This window comes from Daphnia pulex, chromosome 5 (genome assembly GCF_021134715.1).
Source record: "Daphnia pulex isolate KAP4 chromosome 5, ASM2113471v1".
Lineage (NCBI taxonomy): Eukaryota > Metazoa > Arthropoda > Branchiopoda > Diplostraca > Daphniidae > Daphnia > Daphnia pulex.
The window spans coordinates 9,489,639-9,514,131 of NC_060021.1; the positions used below are offsets into that span (position 1 = coordinate 9,489,639).

The following is a 24,493-nucleotide window of genomic DNA, read 5'->3' on the forward strand; positions in this document are numbered from 1 at the left end:
AACTTCGGTGTAGCAAGTCGGAACTGCGTCATCCTTGGCCGCCTCAGTTGTGGTTGTGTAGATCGGGGCAGAGAAGTACTTTGCCGCTTCGGAGTAGAACTCGACCGTTTCTGTGAAGTAATCAGCGAGAGCCTTGGTGTAGCAGCTGGGAACAGAGTAGTATTTAGGAAAATCGGTGGAATAAGTATCTGAGAACAGAGTAATACTTGGGAGCCTCGGTGTAGTAGGATGGGGCAGTATGCCTAGTCCTGCTCCGTCGCCTTGGTGGTGTAGTAAATCGGGGCAGCGTAAGTTGTGGTATAAAACTCCGGTGCTTTAGTGGTGTAGTACTTGGAGACCTCGGTGCAGGAACTGGTCGTTGCGTTAGTTGCTCTTGGGTAGCAAGGCGGCGGCGTTGCGGTTTGGCTTCCGCCATACCCAGGAGACATCGGTACACCATCGGTCGACCCAGCCATCAACGATACAACACCCAACAGCATACGACGCCTTATTAACTAGACAGTAAATAAATTCAAACATAAATATTAAATACATTCATACATCAAGAAAAAAGTAGGATTGATACCAATCTCAGTGTAAAAAAAAACAAACAGAATATTTACCCATGGATGCGAACTGGCAATACGGTGAAGAAGGCTGATGGTGACAGATAGGGCACAGCAGTTGTTGCCGTGTCGGAGATGCTCACTCGACTGATGTCTCTGGCCTTTTCTCTCTCCTTTTTATACGATTTTTTGATCACCCTCACCTCTTAAGCCTTGCGGGTATTGTACCTGTTTGATAATGATGAAACACGTCCCTTTCTCACCCAACCTCTACACCACTGGATGAGAAGTTTTTCGTAATGATCTCCGTGACCTTCGAATGTGAAGGACAGACGGACTGCCCTTTCCTTTTTCAGGTTGACGTTGCTGGGGATGGGTCTACAACAACCAATTTCAAAATGAATACCAAATGGTTATGTAACACATCCCGTCCTCACCCAACCTCTGCATGACAAGTTTTACGTGCCTTTCCACAGCCACGTGCAGGTTGTCGTTGCTTGGGATGGGTCTACAAAAACCAATATCAAAATGAATACCAAATGGTTTATATAACACATCCCGTCCTTACCCAACCTCTACACCACTGCATGGCAAGTATTACGCGCCTTTCCTTCTGCAGATTTACGTTGCGGGGGATTGGAATGGGTCTACAAGAACCAATATCAAAATTAATACCAAATGATTAAGGCTTAAAACTCACTTTATACCAATTGACATTTGAGTCATTTAACTCGTTTCTTCGGTGAATGAATAAATCTTCCATTTCAAATCGTTGAAGGACAGTCGGTTTTTTTGAAAATATTCCACTCCAATCTATCTAAGTTTCAAACACACGATCAATACACATTCATTTCATGATGTGTACACAGTTGAGCCTTGTTAGAAACCTCTTTACTCGGTCATTAAGTTCTCAATACCTGCCAAAATGTTAATACTGGAACAATCCCTGTACTCAGTCCCATGAGGAACATCAGTGAACTAGACAGGAGTGGAATCATAATTATAACAATACTTTGTCCTTTAGTTACGTTTAGAGGCCAGTATCGTGCGATCCGACTGATTGTGAACACTGAACTGCACTGGAAAGAGGTTTTGTCACACACCATTCGTACCAGACGTGAGTGTGATCGACGCAAAGCCAAGAATCTCCAGAACATCTCCCTTTAAAAATGAAGAAAATTTAATATCTTGCCCGATTGCTGGAGAAACAACATGGGATTCTGGAAAGGAAAAAGAAACAAACCAACTGAATATTTCTGGCGAGTGTGTAGCAATACTGATGAAGAGCATCACATCTTTGTGATGTTGAGTATCGTTTCAAAATAGCCATAGCATCTAATTTTATAGGAAATTGACGCACTTCAAAACGGCTGTTGCCAATCGTCATTTCTATGGAATTCAAGTCAAGAGTTAGCGGAAATTATACTTCTTAGAATAATTATTTTTCTCAATTCTGTTCGGATAAGTGAATTTAAACAATGCCTCTACAACGTTCCTATGTCCTCCTATTCCTATATCCTCCTACGACACACAATGGTGATGTGATGTGTCAGGCATTGGTGTATTGTGTCATTTGACACATGATGCAACCTACAACAGCCTGCGCCAGTAATTGAACTAGGGACTCCAGCGTGAAAAATCTAGGTTGTACCACTTAGTTTCTGATACGACCCTTCATTAAACTAAACATTCCATAACTCTTAACAGGTTTCTTCTTAAGAAATAAATATTCTTAATTAAGAATATGATCAACTTCCGAAGGTCACTCAAAACGATGAGCGAAAATGGTATAATGGTTATGGTAACCATGGTAACTACGTGTTGATTACAAAGGCCCCAGGTTCGATTCTTACTCCTTCCACATGTCCAATTGCCCCTCCATGTTGTCTAGAACTCTTCCCATGATGTCTGTGTGCATTATATAATGAAAACTAACAACGACTAACTAAATCTCACAAAGTGGGGCTTCATGATAATATATATTAAAATCTACACACAAAATAAAGAATTTCTATAACAGCAGTACCTTGTTGAGTTTGATTTGGATTGAAACAAAAAGACGGGATCCTAAGAGCATCAACCTCATTAACCAAGCACCCAAACTCACTATCCTCCTAGCTACAACCCTCACTTAAATAACAAGAGAATGTAACATGTTAACCATCACTGCAAATTTAAAGGTAAATAAGCTTACCAAGAGCACGAGTCCCTCAGTCTTTTGTGATGAGCAATAATGGTGCCATGAGTCAGCATAGCAAAAAGAAGTAGAAGGAAAATCGTGGGCTTGATCAATTCAGTTCCTGGGTTTGCCGTTCTTACATATCGGACAATTTCTTGGCTGCAAACAACAGGGAATGAAGTCAATGTAAAAGAAGTTTTGAATCTGAAACCATCTTCCTAGCAAATCCAGTCGACTCGCACTTGGAGCAATAGCGCGTAGAGCCGGCACGTTTACGCTTATTTTTGTTTTGTCGTCTGCAGTGTTTTTTTTTTTTTCAAAGTTGAAGTAGTGAAATTGTAGCTGTAGCTGCCGTTTATTTCTTTTATCATTTTTATATTTAGCTTTTCTTACAAAAAGTAATAATGCTTGCCGACGTAAACGGTTTCAAAACATTTTTATCTACAGTTGTTAATCTCGAATTCTTCCCCGAATTAGAAATTTGTAACCTGCGTTTTACCACGTTTTACTCATATACCACTTTTTTTTCCTCCACTCCAAAATGCCTCGCCCTATATCTCTTCGGGAAATTTTGTACCGGAACTGCACCGGAAATATGCTATAGCACCTCAACTATCGAGCTGAAATGAACTAGATTTCAGAATTTCTCGTGAAATTTGGGGTTGGGAAAGACTTATTCAACAAAACAAAATTTCAAATTTCAATTTTTCCAAATAGTCCAAATTATTCCAATTGATCTACTCAACAATTGCTTCAAAAGCTCACAAACTATTCTTAAAGCGCAAGAAAGTGGAAACAACGAAGAAGAGATCTCTATGACAACCACGTTTGATTTCTTCAATTTTTCGATCTTACGCGATTAACGATTTCCTTTTGCGTATTCGTAGAAAATCTGAGGCATGTACTGTACGTGTTTTGAAAATTTGTTACACACTGTGGATTTGTAACGCGCAGTACGCCAGTACGGCATGAAATATCGAGGTGATTCTTCAAGTAGCTGAAATGTCTCCTCTCAAATCCCGCGCATCCGCGGCTTCAGCAGTCGTCTATATAATCCAATAGCTACAACCTCAACTCCGGAGGTATATTTGTCCTTCAACATGAATAATTGGTCGTGGACCTACATTTCCAAGAAGAGGCGTAGTACAGTTAGTACACGAAGGCAGTATACGTCCGGTTGCTTCTTCACTGCAGACGTCAGTCACAGTTTGATCGCTCTTTCTCTTACAAGTATATCATAAGGGGATCAAATCACACAGTTTATATTTATACTTCAATAATTATTCGAACAAGTTCAAAATGCTTATACTCTAACAGTTTGGTCAAAAAGAATACTCTGCCCAACCGCATACAGTAAGTCTACGGCACTGCGTCAATCTAACAGAAAAATTCCCATAAACGAATAAACGATGTACTTTTAGTACTACGGTCGGCTTATAGATTTGAAGTTACCAGCTTACACGATATAACGACAGCTTGTTTGCTTGCTATAAAACCCAGTTTGCAGTTGGCAATAGCGGTTACCCATTTTACCGTTTCAGTGATGGCTAAACTTTGGGTGAAATTGCTGGTAACTTATTGCATCTGCTTTGTTTGTCAACTTTCGTCATCGACCACTGATTCTACCATGGCAATGGTGAAAAAGTTGTCAGAATTCAGCAAGAAACATCTTGTTGCTCTCATTTCAGAGGTAGGCAATAATAACAAAAATAAACATGCAAGATAACATTTCTTTGTAAAAGTAAAAAAATTTTAATTTTAATTGGCGAGAAAGTATCCGGTATCACTAAAGATTCAAAGGAATGCGACTGGTCACGTGATTCAAATAAACGGCGTTTCATCTCTGATTTTAGAATGGCTATCTCGTCGATACCAATTTGAGTGAGTAAAACAAATTAAAGAACAATACCTAATTTCTATTTTGATCTATACGGTGTGTTATTATTATTTTTATTCGTGTAATCGATTAATTGATATTACGACCACAGAACATTGGAATACCGTTTTAAGATAACGCGTTACCTTTTATATATTGAGTTATGGTTCAATTATTTTAGCTACTCTCTTCTTGACGTCAATGTAACTACCCTTGAGGATGGAGGACCGAAATTACCCGGAATAATTAGTTACGCAACTAGGGGAGTAAGTAAATGACCAATATAGTAAAAATCCCATCCGATAAATGCGGGAAAACACAATAAACGACGAAATCAATAATGTCCAGCTCTTCTCAAAGTTGCTTCATTGCAATACGCTTTTATATTTAGGAATGCGATGTCATTCTCGCAGTCATGCGGCAAACATCGGAACGTTTACGTCTTGTAGAACTCGTACACCCATGGATGCACACGTCGATGGCCTTTATTATCCCAATGCCTGAGGTTTCACAGAATAACGTTGACGCCGTCGTCAAACCATTTCAATTCTGGGTTCGTTATTGATAACAATTAAATTTGTATTGCCTATCGATTTTCATCGTGAACCTTGGACTTTTCTTCCCTTTTCCCAATTTTCTTATAATCATGCTCCCCGTGTGCATTCTGTAACGATGTCAGGTTTGGATGGCGTTAATTTTGGCTACGACGTCCGTCATTGCTACCCTATCGTGTTTCAATCGATTGTTTCAATCGAAGGATCGATCCGTCATTAAAGAGAAGAACACCGCAATACTTCCCACAGTTGGGGTGATAGAAAACATTAGCATGTACGTAGTGGGAACACTTTTGAATCAAGGTAAAAATTCCTTCAAGATCTTAATTCCAAGCTAATATTTCAAGTAAAAGGCAAAGATGATTGTAAGTTAATATGAATACAAAATCAAGTCGTCTTAATTTTCGTTATTATAGGTGGATACATGCCAAGCAAATTTACTCCGATCCGACTGGTGGTAGGAGCCTGGTGTCTTCTGACACTGGTTATGCTCAATGTCTACAACGGAGTTCTCATTTCCTACGTAACGGAAACGGGTCGACCACAACCGCTCATCACTTCGTGCTATGACGCAGCGTATGATTCTAATATCATCCCGGTTCTCGATAAAGGACTCGGCGCCGATATTGTGATTTCGGTACGATTTTGATGCTTTAAAAAAGGAATGGTGCAATTACATATTTATAAATTTTGAGTTTGAATAATTTGCAGTCGGCACAACAAGGATTGTACAAGGCAATGAAGGACAAATTGGCAGCACATCCCAATTCGAGATGTCTCGCAACCCAGCAATGCGTCGATCTGGTAAAATCTTTACCGGCTCAACACGTGTATCTAAGTGTAAGAGAATTCATCCTTTTATTACAAATAGTATGCGCATCAACTTATATATTTTAACAACAAAATATTGTTGATGAGCAGTCTGTAGTAGGATTAAAAGCCGCCATAAGAAAGGATTACATGGAAACGCGGCAGTGCAAACTGACTATAGCTGGAGAAGACCCATTTATGAAGCAGGCCGCCGGTTGGGGACTAGCAAAAAACAGCCCTTATCTGGAGGAATTCAATCGAGGGTAATTTCTAGTATTGTGAATATTCTATTGTGTTATTGCGATGAGTATCATATATTTTTTTTTTTTTTTTTTCGCAGAACCGCACGTCTTTTTGAATTAGGATTACTATCTTTGTGGCAGAACTGGTATGAGCCAAATTCTAAGCCTTGCTATGACGACAGGAAAAATGGTGGTGAAAACAAGAGCAAGGAAAAGTCCCTGGTTCGATTATCTTTGACCAATTTGACAGGGGCATTTGCTGTTTTAGCTATTGGATGTGCCTTGTCCATCCTAACTTTCTTAGGAGAATTGATAATTTCCCATGGAAAAAATAACTGTACTTTGGGGAATTGAATTTCAACCCGAAAAGGAAAGACATACGTAGTACACGCCCTGATACATTAATTCGTACAAGGCTAATTAAGCTATTTAGACTAGTGTAACTATTACTCCGATACTCCGCACGCATAAAAACTTTACTTCATAAATCACAAATTTCCGTGCTTAATTCTTTATACAATTATAATATAACGTCAATGTTAACACGCAATGAGAAAAATGCAATAGGAAATCAACAAGCCCTCCGACCGAAAAATTCGAGAAATCGACAACCGAGATTAATTGAAGTGTCACTCACTCAGTCACTCTACGCGTCTAAATATTTTATCTTTTTAGTTTTACTCCGATAGGTTTGCTTTTTTTTTAGATTCCAACTACTGATTGTTTTTATTTATTCATGAAAAATACGTGTTTCAATTGGACATTTATTCGTGAATTTAGAGTGCAAGCAATGGTCTTGCCGAATTTCACTTATTTAGTTGTAAATGGTCTCACGAAATAAATGGAGAGAAATAAATCATCGTCAAACTCAAATTTTGTTATTGTAACATGGGTAACTAAGAGTCCATGCCACGGAAGCACAGGATGTAAACTAAATGAGACGCTACAATTTATCATTGTTGAGATAATTGCTACGCCTTGCGCACGGGACAAATTGATCCAAAACGTCCCCTTTGAGAAAGTTCAAAATACTTCTGACACTACCGGTACTTCGAGTTTGAGTTTTGAGCGCGAATGGAGCTGCTAAGTAGACAAGGGCCTATTGAATTATAAATAAGTTAATCACGACTTACCGAAAAGCAGTCACGAATACAAAACAAATAAAATAGTTCCAGGTCCAGTTGTACGTTGTGTCCCGCCATCTACACACGCCTTTCACACGTTACCCCCCCCCCCCCCCATCATATTACACAGAAGAAAAAACAAAATAGTCACTGCTGCAAATACTTTGACACAGATCGCATAATTAAAAAAAAAACACACACAGACAAAACATTCAAGGACGTGAAGAAACGCAGTTCCTCCCTTGTCAGCGAAATAAACGGTTCTGTCAGTTTTGTTCTGAAATTTGAACGAGAATAAGGAAGGGTTGGCAAAAATCGTCCTTGCCAAAGGTGCAATTAACAGGCTACCCGCCCTCTACTTCCCACCAAAAACGTTTGAATTGTTTGTTTTTTTTGTCCAGTCCAGACGACACACATAACTTTCAATACATTTAAGTAAAAAACAAAATAAACCATTTCCACAAAAATTAGCTCAAAAGTTAAAACCAAGAAAATACTTTAGTGGCGCCGTGTTGCGGATTACTTTGCGGGATCCTTCTTTTTTCTTCTTCACATCACATTCAAGCCACAGGCCGTATTAGTTACAGGTATCGTTCAACGCAAGCAGACATAACAAAAATCCTGTTCTTCACTTCCGTCATCTGTTCTCAGTTTATTGTAAAATGGACAGCAAGGAGCTCTTAAGATACCAGGTATTTATTCTGTGCTCACTCCTAATCAATTAGAAAAATTCCATTGTGTTTATTCTGGATCCGTTCATTCGATTAGATGGCTCAAGCTGCTGAGAAACGTGAATTGACAATGAAGAAGCCGAACGATAAGATCCCTCTAATTGCCTCGTTCAAAGCTCTCGAGTTGAATTTGAACTGGCAAGTAGAAAACGTTCGTAAAGGTGTCGGTGTTCTTTCCGGCTGGATGAATTGCCAACGGTTTCCTCAAACTTTCCAATTCGGTCTCCGGTACAACGAAGACGTTGCAACATTATCACTTACAATATTAAATTTGCATCACCTTGGCTTGAGAGTGGCACTGGTCCGACTGACATGCAACGACGGAAAACCTCAGTTAATGAAGAGAAAGAACTCTGAAAAGCGGGCCAGCAAATTGGATCTATTCACCGAAAATTTTAGGGATTTAGAGAGTGTTTGCCGTTTTACTTGCCGAGTCTACCTTGAAGGTGTCGTAGACACTTACGTCCACCAACAGTACGATAAACTTTTAGACGATCAGCTCTGGTATTACGCTCAAAATGGTTGCTGGACCGATTTGAAATTTTCCATCGGCGAAAAGGTCTTCAACGCCCACAAGTATATCATCTGTGCACGAAGTTCTCGCCTAGCCGCCGAATTCGGTAATACTGACAGCATCCGCTTGTCAGATGATTTGGATCCGGAAACTTTCAAGTGCTTTCTCCAGTTTATTTATACTGGGAGATTGATGTTGCTTCATTTCAAAACGACGGTTTGTGATCAGCTGTTGTCGTTGGCCGACAAGTATGGAGTGGAGACACTCAAACAATTGTGTCTGACAGACCTAGAAAAGTTGACGACCAAGACCTTTCCCGAGCATTTCATGTCGACGAAACCTCCAACAACTCCGACTGGCATGGGGGAACCTTTCGAGATCGACCTGTGGCCAAAGTAGTATAAAATTAGATCAAAAGTTTTAAAGCAAATAAATAATACCTCTTCTCGTTTACAGATCAGAAATTAGCATCCAACCCGACTCTACCGAAATCCGTTTTTCCTGGGATATTAGTCACTTGCCAGAGGACAAATTGATTAGAGTCGTCAACTTCAATCACCAAGAGGCGTTTCAAGTCTGCTTCCGGTCCGGATGCGAGTTAGAAGAAGGCAAGCAGAATCCCGCATTGTTTATCTTCAGCAAACAGTGGCTCGAAGGTGGACTGGATGTGATCGATATTGTAATTGTTATCAAGACGAAATCTTCAATCGACGGTAAAACCTCGAACAGCAAACGGATTCCCGCCAGCCAGTGGAAAAAGGTGGCTAATCGCGAGCCGGCCATGGCTATTTTCTCGGTCGATCTTCCAAATTCTCTACAAGCTCCTTTTACCATAATTTTCATGATCGATGTTTCTTGTAAAAACGTTGGAAATTATTCTTATCAGTCAAGAGATATCAACTATGCAGACAATCTGTGGTCATCTGCGATTGACGGCCGTTTGACCGATGTTGAATTCATGGTCGGTGGACGAACTTTCAAAGCCCACCAGGCCTTGATGGCCGCCCGATCTACCGTCTTCAGGGATTTATTCAACTCAAAAGGTATGAGCGAATCGGGTAGCAAACGTGTGGCGCTGGATGACCTCGATTCACCTACCTTTGAAAAAATCCTCTATTTCGTCTACACTGGATTGCTGCGAGTATCCGCCTGTGATCCCAAGCTCTTCATAGCCGCCGATAAATACCAAATAGAAACTTTAAAATACCTGTGCGAAAACCAGGTTAGGCATCGCGACCGCAGTCATCAAGATTTATTTTCGTTTTTACCCATGGTTGCTTAAGAGTTGCCTTTGTCGCATTTGTGTCGCAATTTAAAACGCATTGATTTGTTCGTAGGGGAAATATATCACGGATGAAGTTATGCATTATGCACAGAGTAATTTTTTACAGGGAAAAATAATCATCGGTTTTGGTATTAGAAAAAAATGCGGGGCCGATAAACATAAAAAAAAACCTGTTCTATGTCGTCCATCGTTGAGTGAAATGTTGAATGACCTACTGAACTGTATGATTATTTTCAATTTTATAAGGGAAATCAATTTCTTTTTCAAAAATATCCAATACATCTAGTGGGACTAGGAATCTATCTTGCAGCAAGTCAGTGTCCCCTATTATCAATTTCAAACACGGAACACTCGGACATCGTCCCGCAACTTCGCTTCTAGTTCAAAATACATATGGTGAGTATAACTGAAAATAACAAACGACTCAGCAAATTACCATCATTTTGTCATTTTCTGTTGTTGGTTATTGAAAATCAACGAATCGATAAGCAAAAAGAATGGGTCGACTGTTTAAAAATAAACTACACAATACACTATTTCTGTGATTGATCCATTTCATGGCATTTTTTTCCCTGCACAGGCTCCGGGAAATGTGTTCAATAATGTAAAATAATGTGTCATAGTCCTGCATAGAAAGCTAAAGCTTTGCTACAGAAAGCACAGCACGAAATTGATATAATTTCAAACCATCGTTGTTTAGGAAGAAACTTAATGACCTTGTTTACTATATGCTGACACACATCCCAATTTGGATTCGGAGCAGAGAGCACCTACATATATGATGATACGTACAGTACCTATCGTATATAATGTGAATAGCAACACTGACGTGAAATCAATCTTCGCTGTGCTTTTACTGAGAGTGCAAGTTTGTTGGAAACAAAAATTGTTTTAATTCTTTTGCGTGATAAGACTAATTCATGGAGATTCTATGCCTGGTAACTAGCATCATCGTCTTTGTAAGCCAGCCTTCTCAATCAGTTGATTACTCCCCACCACCTACGGTGTTGATGGAAGCGTCTCCATTGAATCAAGACCATCTTGTGATTATCGCAACAGAAGTATGAAATAGTTGTCTAAAACAACGATTGTAAAATTAAACGCAGCTTTTTTATCTCTTTTTTTTAAGTATCCTGTATCATCAAAGATCCAAAGAAATGCGACTGGCTACTTAGTTGGCATGGAAGGCGTTTCTCCTAACATACTGGACTGGTTGTCTCATCGATACAAATTTAAGTACGTGCACATTAAAAACGGGACAATCCTAATAAGAATCTCGAACGTCTCGACCTGTAAAAAATATATTTAGCTCAAATTACCAAGATTTTTGTGTGTGCCATGCAACTCTCATACAATGCAACTCTATTGCAGCTACTCGATTCTAGACATCAATGCCCCTCCACGTCCAATACAGACTCTTGAAGACGGAGGACCGAATAAACCTGGCATTATTGGCTACGCTGTTAGAGGAGTACGCAAATAGAGGAATAACGCTAAAACCATATGTACGTAGTGCACTAGATATTTCATTCTCGATTTTTTTTTACTCCTAGGAATGCGACGTCATTATCGCTGTCATCCAGCCAACGCCAGTTCGTTCGCAGCGATTGAATTTCGTCCATCCTTGGCTCTATACACCGATAGCCTTTATCATTCCCATGCCCGAGGTATCGAAAAATAACATTGACGCCGTCATCAAACCATTTCAATTCTGGGTCTGTTATTTCGGAAAATTCATACAAATATTATTAGTTTAGTTTTAAAAAATGCATTTCTATTGTAAGGTTTGGATAGCGTTAATGATAGCTACCGCATCCGTGATCGTCACTTTGTCGTGTTTCAATCGATTCCTTAAAACAAACAGTCTACTCCCACAAATCGCTGAAAATTCTACTAATGTCGGCGTGACAGAAAACATCTGCATTTACGTATTGGGTACATTACTGAATCAAGGTACAACGTATTTCGAATAAGCTAATTATCATACATGATGAAAATAAACTGTTCTTCAATGTTAACCACATGTTTCCTTTACAGGTGGATACATATCAAACAAGTTCACCCCCATACGTATGGTGGTCGGGGCTTGGTGTTTCTTGATTCTGGTACTCCTCAACGTCTACAACGGAACTCTAATATCTTACGTCATGCAAACTGGTCGCGCTCTACCGCTTTTAACTTCTTTTGAAGATGCCACCGAGTCAAATGTTCTTTTAGTCGTCAATAAAGGATTAGGCCCCGATATTTTTCTTTCCGTACGTTCGCGTAAATTTGAAATATTGATTTAATTTTAGCGTGATTGTAATTCAGTCGTTAAATTACAGACGGCCGAAAGCAAATTTTACAAAACGTTGGGTGACAAGTTGCGCGCTCATTCTAATTCGCGGTGTAATTCCACACGGCAATGCGTCGAACACGTTAAATCTTTACCGCCTCAATATGCTTTTTTGGACGTAAATTATTACCCTTGCATGCTAGCTTGGCAATTGATTAAAGATTAATAATTATTTGACAGGGTGAAGTGACTTTAAAAGCTGCTATTCAAGAAGATTACCGTCGAACAGGGCAGTGCAAACTTACTATAGCTGCAAAAAGTGATAATGGAAATCTAGGATACGGCTGGGGTATGGCTAAAACCAGTCGTTACCGAGAGAAATTCAATCAAGGGTATAACAGGGTATAAGTGTTGAATAACAATTTTTGATCGATCTCACACTTTATACGCTTTTCCACAGGACCTTACGGCTTCATGAAATGGGATTGATTTCGCTGTGGCAGACTTGGTTTGAACCGAATACTAGGCCTTGCTTGAATGATAAAAATGACAATAGGAACGTCAAGAAGAAGGAGAAAAAGCAACTGACGCGAATATCTTTGGCCAATCTGACAGGGGCATTTGCTGTTTTAGCTGTTGGATGCACGATTTCCGTGTTCGTTTTTCTGATGGAAAAAGTCGTTGCCCAATTGAAAATTAACCACATTACTGTACTGTAAATACACATCTTAAGCCGCATAAACTCCCTCTAGTTTAATACCTCAAACACATCTCCTGCACTGAAATAAAATAGCTTTGCAAATTGTGACAAAAAATAAACGAATACCAAGGCCAAAAAGGCCTCAAGACAACAATTTAAAAAATTCGAAAATTTTAACTACTTGCATGAAGCAAGTGTAGTGATAAGACCCTGCTGCCTGCTAAAAGTGTCAACAAAAAGAATACGCAGGCGTCGGTCGTTCACGAGGAGTGCACAACTGTGACCGTAAAATTTCGTAGGAAAACGATTGAGATTATCAAACAGTGGCGATAGTGATGGACGATCAACGCCCGGGTCGTACTTTAGTGAATTTACAATTACGTTTAATCGAATCAAAGGAGACGAATGCTGAATTTTCGAAGCAGATTGACGACCTGCAAGTCGTTAAAGAAGAGTTGAGCCAAAATCTAGAGAAATTGAAGTTGTCGTCGAAGAAAAAGGCAATCGAATCACTTCTGGAGGACCGTGAAATAGTTTCGCTGTCACACCAACGGGAAAATGCTTTGATAAAGCAAAAATCATTAGCAAACGATTTGAGATCTGCAAGGAACCTGCTGCGAAAATTCAAGTTGGACATCGATTGTAGCGAAAAATCTATTACAAATCTGGAGGTAACACTTTAAATCCTTATATGATGTCGGTATGATTTTTGTATACCCTCTATTACATTAAAAAGCATTGCAAACAAATGGTCCCCGGGCTTTAGCGTGTAACATCCGGTTACACATCCGGTACTTTCACCTAAGATGTTACAGTTTGTTCTAAATCGATCACAGGAACAATGTGCCTTGACGAAGGCGTCCATCGCAGCTACTTCCGGCGAGCGTAAAGAGGTTTTAAGAGATATCGAATCGATGGCAACCAAAGCAGAAGAACAACGTTTAATTATAGCTGGGCTTTCGAGCAACATAAACGAAGAAAAAACGTTCGGAGAAAGACTGAAGAAACGCGATTCGGAATTGAAGTCTATCCAGGTCAAATTAAAACAACGCCAACAACGCCAAGAGAAACAAATAATCAAGTAAGGTTCCACAAAGAGAATTGCCAAATCAATATGATAACTGAAATAAATCACGAATTCAGATTGCAAGATGACATTCAAGACATTCGTGTAAAATCGAAAGACGCTAACAAGATCCTGAAGGGGAAGCTACGCAATCTAAGAGCCCGTTCGACGGAAATCAATCAACTCGGCGTTCGTCTCACTCGTTTGAAGAATTCTACTATTAAACTTACATTTTGCAAATTGTCAAGAGCCACTGTATTCCAACATTAAATACTTTAAATGTTGAGTGTGTACTTTCAACGGATTTGAAACAAAATTCAAGTGAAAATGAATTCGAAAGAGAAATACTAAAAACGTTCAAATTTGAAATTCAAATGTTTTCGTCTGGTCATGGTGAAGCGCTATTGGGATACTTTGACGGAGAAGTGCAACGGATTTATCATACTTAGAATTTGGGATTTTGAGGTTCAATGGAGCTGCTAAAAATGGAAATCCATGAAAAGTCCACAGCAGCACAAGTAAAAAATAGAATCACTGCTTTAAAAACTTTGACCCAGTTCGTTTAGTAAAAAAATTACTTAGAATAACAAATTCCGCCCAGACAAAGAGAAACGCAGATGCTCACTTGTCCTGAAACCTGGCGATGTAACCATCAAAATAAGGAAGGGTCGGTAAAAGTCGTCCTTGCCAAAGGTGCTATAATAATAACCGCCCCTGACTTTGGCGTTTACAACAAAGCCTTGAGCTTTTACCGTTCGCTTGAATTAATTCTTTCCCCATTAATTAAATACTACCAATAATTAAATTGACATTTTTCAAATTGTCAAACGCCATTATATTCAAACATTAAATACCTTAAATTTTGAGCGTGTACTTACGACGACGATTTGAAACCAAGTTCGTCACACAAAATGAATTCGAAAGAGAAATACTAAAAACATGTTCAAATATCATTTTCGTCGTGTCATAGTCGCCACTGTCAACAAATTAAAAAGGCGCATTCTAATTTTAAAAAGGGGTCGCTTTAAATCAAATCGGCTACCAATATCGGTTCTCCATTTTGATTCATCATTAGATGAGGAGTGCTCGATCCACTCTGTTTAAAATAAGGAACGTCAAACTCACTTTCAGTAAATAAAGAAACAAATTGGGACTTACCGCTAAAATGATTTGAGTGTCTCTCGATGTAGGGTACTTGTTGTTAGGACTACCACCGATGGTGGCGTAGTCGCTGGATTCGCCCACTTCTTCTCCTAGATGGATGGAGGGTAGAGCTCGTCTCGGTTTTTGGATCGTGGCGTAAGGATTGGCTTGATCCGCTCCACTTGCATTGTTACTAGCACCTCCCATTCGGATTGGGCTCTCCAAATCGGGTGCCACTCGCATACTCAACTCTTGTTCCTCGTAAGGTTTGACGTATTTGTCGATCCACAAAGGATTTTCGGTGCTGTTGAGCAATTCAGAGGGTGAATGCGAAACAGAGGCGGGGTGGGGCCGATGCATCGTCGACAGCATTCGTTCTCTGTTGACGGTGGAGGTGCCCGACTTGTTGTTTGATTCGTGATGGTTGTTGGTTGCCACGACATCCCAATTACGTATGCAACAGCACGTGAAAATGACCATTACGAATCCAACAAAAAGGACGACCAGGAGAGCTATCAGGGCCATAATGGCCGGCTCTAGTAGGGCCTTTCTGGGAGCGGCTGTGGCAGAAACGACGTTGACGATGGCAGTGTCGTTAAACGAACGTAAAACGTCATAATGCAAATCGATGGCACGCAATACTTCGGACACTGGTGCGATGGTTTTATTGCCTCCACGGTCGACACCGTGAACGTAGACGTCCGTCTTGTTCTTGTTGAGAGAACCGTCGTCTTCCACGTGATGCCGCATTTCATCGATGACAATCAGCAGTTGTGTAGCGTTACGTAGCTCGTCACCCAACAGCTCTCTTTCTATCAGTGCCCGTTCCAAAGGCTTGGCCACGACAATCATCGACAGCTGATTGGGTTCGTAGACCCACAGGTGAACGTTGGCAGTGTCTTCTCGGAATGGGGGAGCTTCCTCTCTCGCCACTACTTCAAGCACAAAACGATCCTGATTGTACTCGGCCATGAGCGATTCGGTGAATAGGCGTCCGTCGGTCGTTACGTGAAATGGTGAAGGCACTACTGAACCCGACGAAATCTGTGAGCCCATGTGAAACAAGTTGGACGATCGGATAAAGTAGGAGAGCGAGCCATTGATGCCGAAATCAGGATCGGAGGCATGAATTTGCAACAGCAGCTTATCACTGTTTGAACTGTAATCCACTCCTAGACAATCAAAACGATTAGTTTTGAAATAAAAAAACTTTGAGTTATCAAAAGATAGTACCAGCGTAAAAGGTCTCCCTTTCGAAATGAGGTGGATTGTCGTTAATATCCACTACGTCTATATGGACCTGGGCGATACTAGGGTCATGATCCATCGCTTGACGTTTCTCCCTCTCAGCATCAGACATCTGCAAAAGTATTTCAAATTTACCTGATGCTAATTTAAAAAGGCTATTCACTGATTAAAATCTACCTGAGTAGTTAGATACTGGTGGTCATTAGTAGCTTTGACGAGCAAATCGTAAGTGTGGCGGATCTCGCGATCCAGCACTACGCGATTATAGACGAATCCGTGCGTCCGATCAATGTAAAACCAGTTGCCCTCATTTCCGGCAAGAATGTGATAATAAATCTTGGCATTAGGGCCCGTGTCGGCATCAAATGCTTGCACTTGTCCGACGGCCGTGTCCGGCCGAACATTTTCTTCAATACGGAAATGATAAGGTGCCACTTTGGATCTCCGCTCAACGGGAAATTCTGGTTGATTGTCGTTTTCGTCTTCCACCATCACAGTTAGAAGCCGCAATGTTTCATACGAAGTAGTGGGGCCACCTTGATCTTTGGCGACAAGTAACAATTCAAAACTGGATTGAGCCTCACGGTCCAACTTCAGTCGCGTCCGCAATTCGCCACTGTTGGGGTCAAGCTGGAATTCGGGGGTTTCTTTGACAAGCTGTTCACCCACTCGAATATGATAGGTAACTCGTCCGTTATCGCCTGCATCGGTGTCTTCAGCCTTGAGAACCAGCACCAGATGGTCTTCATCCTTGGAGTTTTCAGGAATTCGAATTGTCGCGTTGGCAAGTGATGGCACAATAAATCTGGGTTTGTTCTGGTTGACACTTTGCACATTAATTTTAACGGTAGCTCGGTCGAAATTCGTCCCCGTTCCGTTTAAATCCCGCACTTCCACCGATAGCGTGTACTCCCGAGAACGGTTGGTTAGAGACAGAGCCTGTAAGAAACACGTATGGTTTTATTCAAGTTATGAAATCTACTAATTTAAAACTAGTTTAAGCCTACCGGATATAAAATCCCAGTCGCGGAATCTAAAGTGAAGAGTCCATCCTCATTTCCCTCGATGATAGTATAGCGCAGGGCAGAATTCATTCCGGAATCGTGATCAATTGCTGTGATTTGGACGATAGGCGGTGGTGGGAGTAAGGGTACTGTTTCGGCCACTGTAGCCCGGTAGGTATTGTCTAAGAATTTTGGCTGATTGTCGTTGATATCTTCAAGTTGAATTTCAACTGGCATGATGGTCGTGCGTCGGGCTCCAGGAGGAGCGAGATCAGATGCGGCCACTAACAGCGTTAATGATGGAGAACGTTCACGGTCCAATCCTCCTGGATCGGTTACTGTTATGGTACCACTGGCATCAATGGTGAAGTATTTCGCATTTTCGCCCGTCAGCGAATAGGTTATAAGGCCGAAGCTACCGGCATCGCCATCTGTAGCGGAAACGGTCAAGACAGCCGTACCGGCCGCCGAATGTTCGGGAATCCGTGACTCGTAGGATTTCGAAGTGAAAGCAGGACTCAGATCATTGATGTTTATCAACGTCACTTTAACCTGAGCCATGGACGACAGGGAAGGAATTCCAGCATCGTGAGCAACAACCGTCAAATTGTATTCCGGTGAAGCTTCATAGTCCAGCCGTTGCTTGTTAGTCACAACTCCTGCGATTATTCAGCAAAGAATTAAAGGCTGCAATTTATAACTAAAATTTAAATAACATCAAACCTGATCGGCCATCGATGGAAAAAAATGGATGAGGCGGCAGAAATTCGTATCGGTCGATAGGCGAATCGGGATCTGTTGCCGAAATTTTACCAACAATGCTGCCAATTGGTTGTTCTTCGGCCACAAGCTAAACATACAAAAACAACAATGTAAAAAGTTGTGTCACGTTAGCTGAATAGTTTCCTTGTAAATTACCAGATTGATAAAAGGTTCTTCAGAATTCCGGGGCTTGCTAAAAGTTGGCGGATGTTCATTGACGTCAAGGATCGTGATGGTAATCAGTCCTTTGCTTTGCTGTTGGACAGGAGGGTCAGCCGAAGTGTCCGTTACCAACGTAGTCATCGTAACAACAGCTGCCACTCCACGGTCCAAGTTATCCTTGACGAAAATGTCGCCAGAAAGATCATTGACCCCAAAGAAACTCTGCCAAAAAGGTTTGTTTTTAAAAAATTGAAAAGCACAAAACCCGTACAAGTGGAAAATACCTTGAACATGGAATTCGTTTTAACATCTCTTCCATCTCTGTCAACTGCAGTGATGGGCTCGACAAGGGAATAACGGAGAGAACCCGGCAGGGCATCTCGGTCGACGGCCGAAAGGGTGTGAATGATCGTATTCAGTTTGGCCGTTTCTGTGGCTTGAGCGTGTTGTGAAATCGGCACAAATTTCGGGGGATGATTGTTTTTATCTTCAACGTTGACTAAGACAGCGGCCGAACCCGTCAGTGCTGGCCATCCGTTGTCGACAGCCACCACTTGGAGACTGTAAGTGCTTTGCCTGTCGAAATTCAGCGGCTGTGTTACTTTTATCACGCCCGTTTCGGGATCAATCTGGAATTTGTTATATGAGGCGCGTTCAATTTTATAGTTGAGACGGGCATTTTCTCCGAAATCCGCGTCTTTGGCGGACACTTGCGTCACGTTGGACCCTTTGAAAAATAAATTCACTTCCGTTAGCACGAAATAAAATAAACAGGAAATTGGTACTTTTGTTTCTTACCTGGGATGAGTAATTCAGAGATGGATACGTTGTAAATTGCCTGCAGAAATGTAGGTTTGTGGTTATTGACATCACGAATGGATATTTTTAACGTCGCCGTATCTGTCTTGGTTCCATCTGACACCTAAAAAAATGAAATCATGACGAACACTCCTTTTAATCAATGAATTCAAGCTCGTCGTTATTAAACTTGCCAGTATATTAAGGTTGAATTCTTCAGTGGTCACTTGACTCGAATTCACTTCTATGGGTTTATTGACTCGGACTTCACCCGTTTTGGCATCCATGAAAAACATTTTCGTCGGGTCACCGTCAATGATGCTGTAGGTGAGCACCGATATCGAGTCTTCGTCTCGAGCGCGCACCTTGAAAGGCGGATCGAATTTGGTAGCACCTTCGTCAATCGATGCGTGAAAGACGAGCAATTCAAACAGCGGCGGATTGTCGTTGACGTCTCGCAAATCAATGCGCAATGGCACTAGAGCGCTATTCCCTCGCCCTTCGTCGTCAGTCACTCGCAGGATCAGGAAGTAAGCCGAACGAGCCTCATAGTCCAAACAAGGTTCTCGGCCGGGAGTTGGACAGTCTGACACTCGGATTTGACCCGTGGACGGATCGACATTGAACAAGGTTTCGTTGGTGCGTTGATCCCCAAACAACAGTTCGTACTTGAAGCCTTTCTGGCCATAGAGACCCGAGTCGCGGTCAGTGGCCGCAACAGTTCCAATTTCCGTTTCATTGGATGCTTCCTCACTAACCGACAATGCGTAAAGTTCTCGTTCAAACACAGGAGGGTTGTCATTCTCGTCTTGAACGGTCACAATGACGGTGCACGTTGATGATAGGCGCTCCTTCGACTGGGATTCACGGGCCATAATCTAAAATAACCCAGTATGAGAAATCAATCCATCAGTCTTGTCATTAACAACGTAATATTACCAAAAGAATAAACTTGTGTTGGTTTGGGTTTTCGTAGTCAAGCGGTCCTTTTGCTAGTCGAATGCCGACGTTAGTTGAACCCACACCGGATGTAGGTTCGACTACGAACAAACCAGATGAATCAATCAACTCCAACTCGAACATGGCGTTGAGATTCTGTTATTTGAGTTCAAAAGCATACGTAATTATGACGGATCAAGGCTACAGAAAAGTGCAGTCATAAAAACGGGATTGATCGTAAAAAGAAAACTTACCGAGTCGCGGTCGGTTGCCACAATATTGAGACCGCTGAGGGGCGTGCCCGAGGGAAGGTTCTCGTGAATCAGAGCAAAGTATTCATTCTGATTGAATCGTGGCGGTTCGTCATTGACGTCTTGGACAATGACATTTAAAACCTGTTCGACCGACTGACCGTCCCTTGCAGTGACCCGAATGGTAACCGGAAGGAAGCCATTGAGTGCCACGCTCTCGCGATCTATAGCTCGAGCTGTCAGTAGTTGGCCGCTGGTTGAGTCCAGCTCAAAGAGATCCCCCGTGTTCTCCACCAATTGGTAGGTCACATTTCCGCCACCCACAACTTCGGCCGCCAACGTCAAGACTAGCGTGCCGATGTCGTCTCCTTCGGACACAATTCCCGTTAGCGGTCCGGTATAGACTGGCCGAGATTCTTCACGACTTGCATCAGGAACCAATATTTTCACTTCGGCTCGCGATGTGTGCACTCCATCCTGTCACATGACGACCAATTATTTCGATTTTCTTAATCAACGGAAATATCAAATGAGTTACTCACGTTGGCAATAAGCGTAAAGGTGAGCTGGGTCCCCAATTCGATAGGATCCAATGGCTTTCGAGCGACGACGCTGCCACGAAATAGCGACGCGCTCGACAGTTTGGAAACTATGTCAACGTGGTCGCAAATGGCAGGGTTCTAAAAACAATTTTCAAAGGAGGAACTAAGCTAGCTGAATTGATTGCACCAAGCATGAATTGAATACTAACATCAGCGCAGGTGACTTCAATTATCTCGCCCACAAGATCGGCGTCGTTGACTATGAATTCTTCAAGGATCGCTGCTCCCGACAAACTTCCGTCGTAGGACGCCTAAAATGGGGAAACGCATTAACGTATTTTTATGGAATGACGAGTTAATAACCCGTTATGTAAGTTAGTGCCACGCCTTTTCGGGGAACGACAACTTCAAAGGAAAGGAACTTTTCCCTGCGGGGGAAAAAGCATTGGTATATATTGTCTAGCAAGGCGTGTGTTGATAGCTCGAAAAGAAAACGAAATCGACTCGCAACAAAAAACCACCATTTGAAAAATAAGCTGATGAGTCGGAAGACAGATGGCAAAAAAAAACATGTGGTTTGTTGTTTTCGTCTCTTTCTATTCCGTGTTATTAAAACCGACATGCAAGGTATTAATTATTTACCTGGGAGAAAGTAGGCGGATTATCATTCTCATCCGAAACAATGACAGTGATAGGAATTTCTACCGAGGCACCGGATTCATCGGAGACGCCAACCGTCAATTTGATAGAATCGGTGGTCTGAAAATATTAATGAACAGTCGTTATTTATATGATTAGCGATACTGATCTTTTGACACTGATTGTGAATGCTAGCTTAGTTCACATACTTCGCGGTCCAGAGGTTGCGATAGCGTCACATCCCCAGTCGCTTCGTTGACTATGAAAGCTTCCGTGCCACGAATGAAGAAACGTAGACTACTGCTGCTGTTGGTGACGTTATTGCTCAAGCCGCCGCTTTCGTCACTTTTCACGGGCTCGGTTGCGCCGCCGGAGGGCGAGGCTCGCAACGTGTAGACCACTGTGCCGGTCTGCGTTGTTTCAGAGACAACCTGTTGATTCATGTCGGCCGTGAATACCAGAGTCGACGGGCTGCTTTCGGTTTGAGCCCGACATACTGGAAAAATATATCGACATAATAAATAGTTTCGTTAACGTTGTTTATGGCATTAATAACACAAAGCATGGGGAGAGTGGAAAAGGTTTATCGTCGGAAAGAAACGATCGTTTTCTCCGGAAACAGACAGGGAAATTTATTGTCCGTGGGAAATTCAGATACGGATGACCAATTAATGAGAATGGTTAGATTTCTTTCTCACCAAAATCTTTGAGAGAATTCACAATAAAACGAAAACTAGATGGAAATCACTTCGTTTTTGTTTTCGTTCGTGAGTTAAAATTATTCAAAAGTTCAAACTGGCTTCTTCTTTATTCTCATTAAAAAGAAAAAGGAAGAATCGGTTGCTTTCTAATGAGATGTAAAAGAAAATCTTGGAGGATTCAAACAACTTGTGTGTAGGATTGGACAGAGAGTGATTGGCATTTCACGAAAGTAAACAGGTTGTTTCTCGACCCAAGTCTCGGAAAGACACATTTTCTTGAGGTTAAGTTCCACCAGAATCAACACAACGGAATCTAGAAAATGGCTATATTTTCTTACCTGAACAAATGGTAACAATCCACACCAATGACTGGAACATGGCGGAGTTTATATCCTTTTCTTTTCTTGAAGAAAGAGGGCCACTATTGCTGGATTAGACTATACGAAATGGACTCGGCTGCCATGGGGCGAAGAACGGCATTCGGGGTTAAAAATCGATTTGCTTGTCCGTTTGGTCAGCGTGAATGATGTCGTTGTCGTCGTGCTCAGTTTGTTTTTTTTGGCTTGTTTATTTGGAAGATGGCCTTGAGACCTTGAACTCACGAGGTCCCCCAGCCGCTAATAAAATGGAAGCTGTGTTGTCGAGACCTTGAAAGAAGAGGTAAAAAGAAGACGCACAACACACAAAAGTTATTATTACAGCCAACATAACACCGACTAAAGAACGTCATCATTTCCTACTTCTCACAAGCATGCTTATATAAGGCAACAAATGCTTCCAATTGCCGTCTCGACACTCTTCCGCTCTACGTGCCAACTTTTTTAAGAAAGGGAGAATGAACCTAGACGAAACTCACCGGCACTTTAGCAGCATCCACATTCAATTCTTGTGGCCCTTGAACCTCGAGTCATCTTGCTGACCACTTGAAACCACCTTATTTCCTCCTTTTTTTAAAGTCAGTAAACTTGATCACTATTTTGATTGAATCAGTAGAAATCCTGGTAAATTGGGGTTGAAAGGGCAACGAATCTCTTCTTGGTGACACTTGGAAATCACTATATCTTTTCGTTATCTTTTGAAATTCTTCTGCCAGCTCAAAGTATCCAACTTGCTCAGAAGACGCCAGACTAAGAAATGATTCGTCGTCTGGTGCAACTTTACCTGAGGCGCTTTACCTGAAAACTAGTAGAAAAGGGAAAGAAAAAAACAACATTAAACACATCCCTCGTTCGCTTGCCCCCCGAGGCAGTTAAGATAGATCAGCAGAACTTGAAAGTATTTGTGTAAAGAATAAGAAGTTTTTCAACTTTGATGATAGCCAATGGCCACATTTGTTTATTGATCTACTTTATTCTCAGAGACAGAGAAAAAGCCATCTACTAGTATTTTTATTCACGCATAATTTATAAGAAGAAGACCTCAGGTTATTATCACGAGGAACAGCGACGAAACGAAGAAATGGCTTGGGGAAGAAGTAATGAAATAAGACCTTGAATTGGTCGTCGACTCGGTGTTTTCTTTTCAAGGTAATCGTCTCAGCCGACAACGTCGCATTTTATGTCAACAACAAAAAGATAAACATAAATTTTTCTGCAACATTTTAGTTTGCGTTTTGATGCCATCTATAATGAAAGATATGAATACCAGCGGTGATAATCTTAATCCGACCAACAAACCTAAGGTACTTAACTTTCACTTTTTATTAATTATTATTTATTTATTTTTTTCATAAGTTTTTTTGTTAAATGCAGCCCAAAGCGACGCGACCCAAGCCAGTTTACTTATGGACCACATCTGATGTTCAAAAATGGTTTCGACGTCATTGCAGCGATTTTTACACAGTGTACAGTGACTTGATGATTCAGGTAGTTTGTTTTTATTACCATTTTTACACTGACAAATGAATTTGGCATAATTCTGTATACCCTGCAGCACGGTATATGTGGAAGAGCATTGTTAAGAATGAATGACATTTCCCTCGAGAGGCTTGGCATTCACAATGCAGATCACAGAGAAGAAATCTGGCGTCAAATTACAAAACTTCGACTGAAAGCAGACATTTTAGAAATGAAAGATATGGAAAGGCGTTCTGATCTTAACAACTAATTGTCCATAACTCCATTGAACAATCAACCAATTGTGTTCCACTCTTCACTGTAACAGTTGCTGTGTTATTTAGGTTTTATTTTGAATGCCAACTGATCTGGTCTGTGTATCTCTCGACTGATGGTATATAGTTTGTTTCTAATAAATGTAAATAATTTTGAACGTGTTCATTCTAATTAATTCAAGTTCTCTTTTACAGTTGCAGCCTTGTTAGATTTGAAGCTGATAAATGCTGACTGTTTAACTTAGATATTTCCAAGGAAAGAAATGATTTCTTAAATTTTTTTAAACTGTAAA

At 41.2% G+C, this 24,493-nt stretch overlaps 5 protein-coding genes and 1 long non-coding RNA gene across 6 annotated transcripts; 4 read left to right on the top strand and 2 right to left on the bottom strand.

Annotated features, from left to right (window-relative positions):
- Window positions 1–44: 44 nt before the first annotated feature.
- LOC124194399 lies at window positions 45–270 on the bottom strand. The gene is made up of 2 exons (XR_006874774.1): window positions 207–270; window positions 45–145 (listed from the first exon to the last, which is right to left on the bottom strand). It is a non-coding gene; the product is annotated as an uncharacterized LOC124194399 (long non-coding RNA).
- A 3,929-nt stretch (window positions 271–4,199) lies between these two features.
- LOC124194838 lies at window positions 4,200–4,878 on the top strand. Its single transcript, XM_046589221.1, has 3 exons — window positions 4,200–4,414; window positions 4,499–4,605; window positions 4,782–4,878. The coding sequence occupies exons 1-3, from the start codon at window positions 4,268–4,270 to the stop codon at window positions 4,876–4,878; spliced, it is 351 nt and encodes a 116-aa protein (XP_046445177.1). The 5' UTR covers window positions 4,200–4,267.
- Window positions 4,879–5,221: 343 nt separating this feature from the next.
- On the top strand, window positions 5,222–6,839 carry LOC124194404. The gene is made up of 4 exons (XM_046588585.1): window positions 5,222–5,457; window positions 5,571–5,994; window positions 6,076–6,227; window positions 6,305–6,839. The coding sequence occupies exons 2-4, from the start codon at window positions 5,893–5,895 to the stop codon at window positions 6,558–6,560; spliced, it is 510 nt and encodes a 169-aa protein (XP_046444541.1). The 5' UTR covers window positions 5,222–5,457; window positions 5,571–5,892; the 3' UTR covers window positions 6,561–6,839.
- A 951-nt stretch (window positions 6,840–7,790) lies between these two features.
- Window positions 7,791–9,937, top strand: LOC124194401. The gene is made up of 3 exons (XM_046588578.1): window positions 7,791–8,022; window positions 8,099–8,970; window positions 9,032–9,937. Exons 1-3 carry the CDS (start codon window positions 7,993–7,995, stop codon window positions 9,855–9,857), a joined length of 1,728 nt encoding a protein of 575 aa, XP_046444534.1. The 5' UTR covers window positions 7,791–7,992; the 3' UTR covers window positions 9,858–9,937.
- A 4,775-nt stretch (window positions 9,938–14,712) lies between these two features.
- Window positions 14,713–23,270, bottom strand: LOC124194400 (cadherin-87A-like). Its single transcript, XM_046588577.1, has 18 exons — window positions 22,947–23,270; window positions 22,429–22,737; window positions 21,599–21,885; window positions 21,393–21,509; window positions 20,960–21,061; window positions 20,751–20,888; window positions 20,212–20,685; window positions 19,958–20,113; window positions 19,213–19,896; window positions 19,019–19,142; window positions 18,505–18,947; window positions 18,215–18,442; window positions 18,020–18,146; window positions 17,300–17,955; window positions 16,470–17,231; window positions 16,278–16,404; window positions 15,060–16,216; window positions 14,713–14,997 (listed from the first exon to the last, which is right to left on the bottom strand). The coding sequence occupies exons 2-18, from the start codon at window positions 22,466–22,468 to the stop codon at window positions 14,926–14,928; spliced, it is 5,694 nt and encodes a 1,897-aa protein (XP_046444533.1). The 5' UTR covers window positions 22,469–22,737; window positions 22,947–23,270; the 3' UTR covers window positions 14,713–14,925.
- A 358-nt stretch (window positions 23,271–23,628) lies between these two features.
- On the top strand, window positions 23,629–24,358 carry LOC124194406 (protein aveugle-like). Its single transcript, XM_046588586.1, has 3 exons — window positions 23,629–23,771; window positions 23,842–23,955; window positions 24,023–24,358. The coding sequence occupies exons 1-3, from the start codon at window positions 23,706–23,708 to the stop codon at window positions 24,194–24,196; spliced, it is 354 nt and encodes a 117-aa protein (XP_046444542.1). The 5' UTR covers window positions 23,629–23,705; the 3' UTR covers window positions 24,197–24,358.
- The last annotated feature ends 135 nt before the right edge of the window (window positions 24,359–24,493 follow it).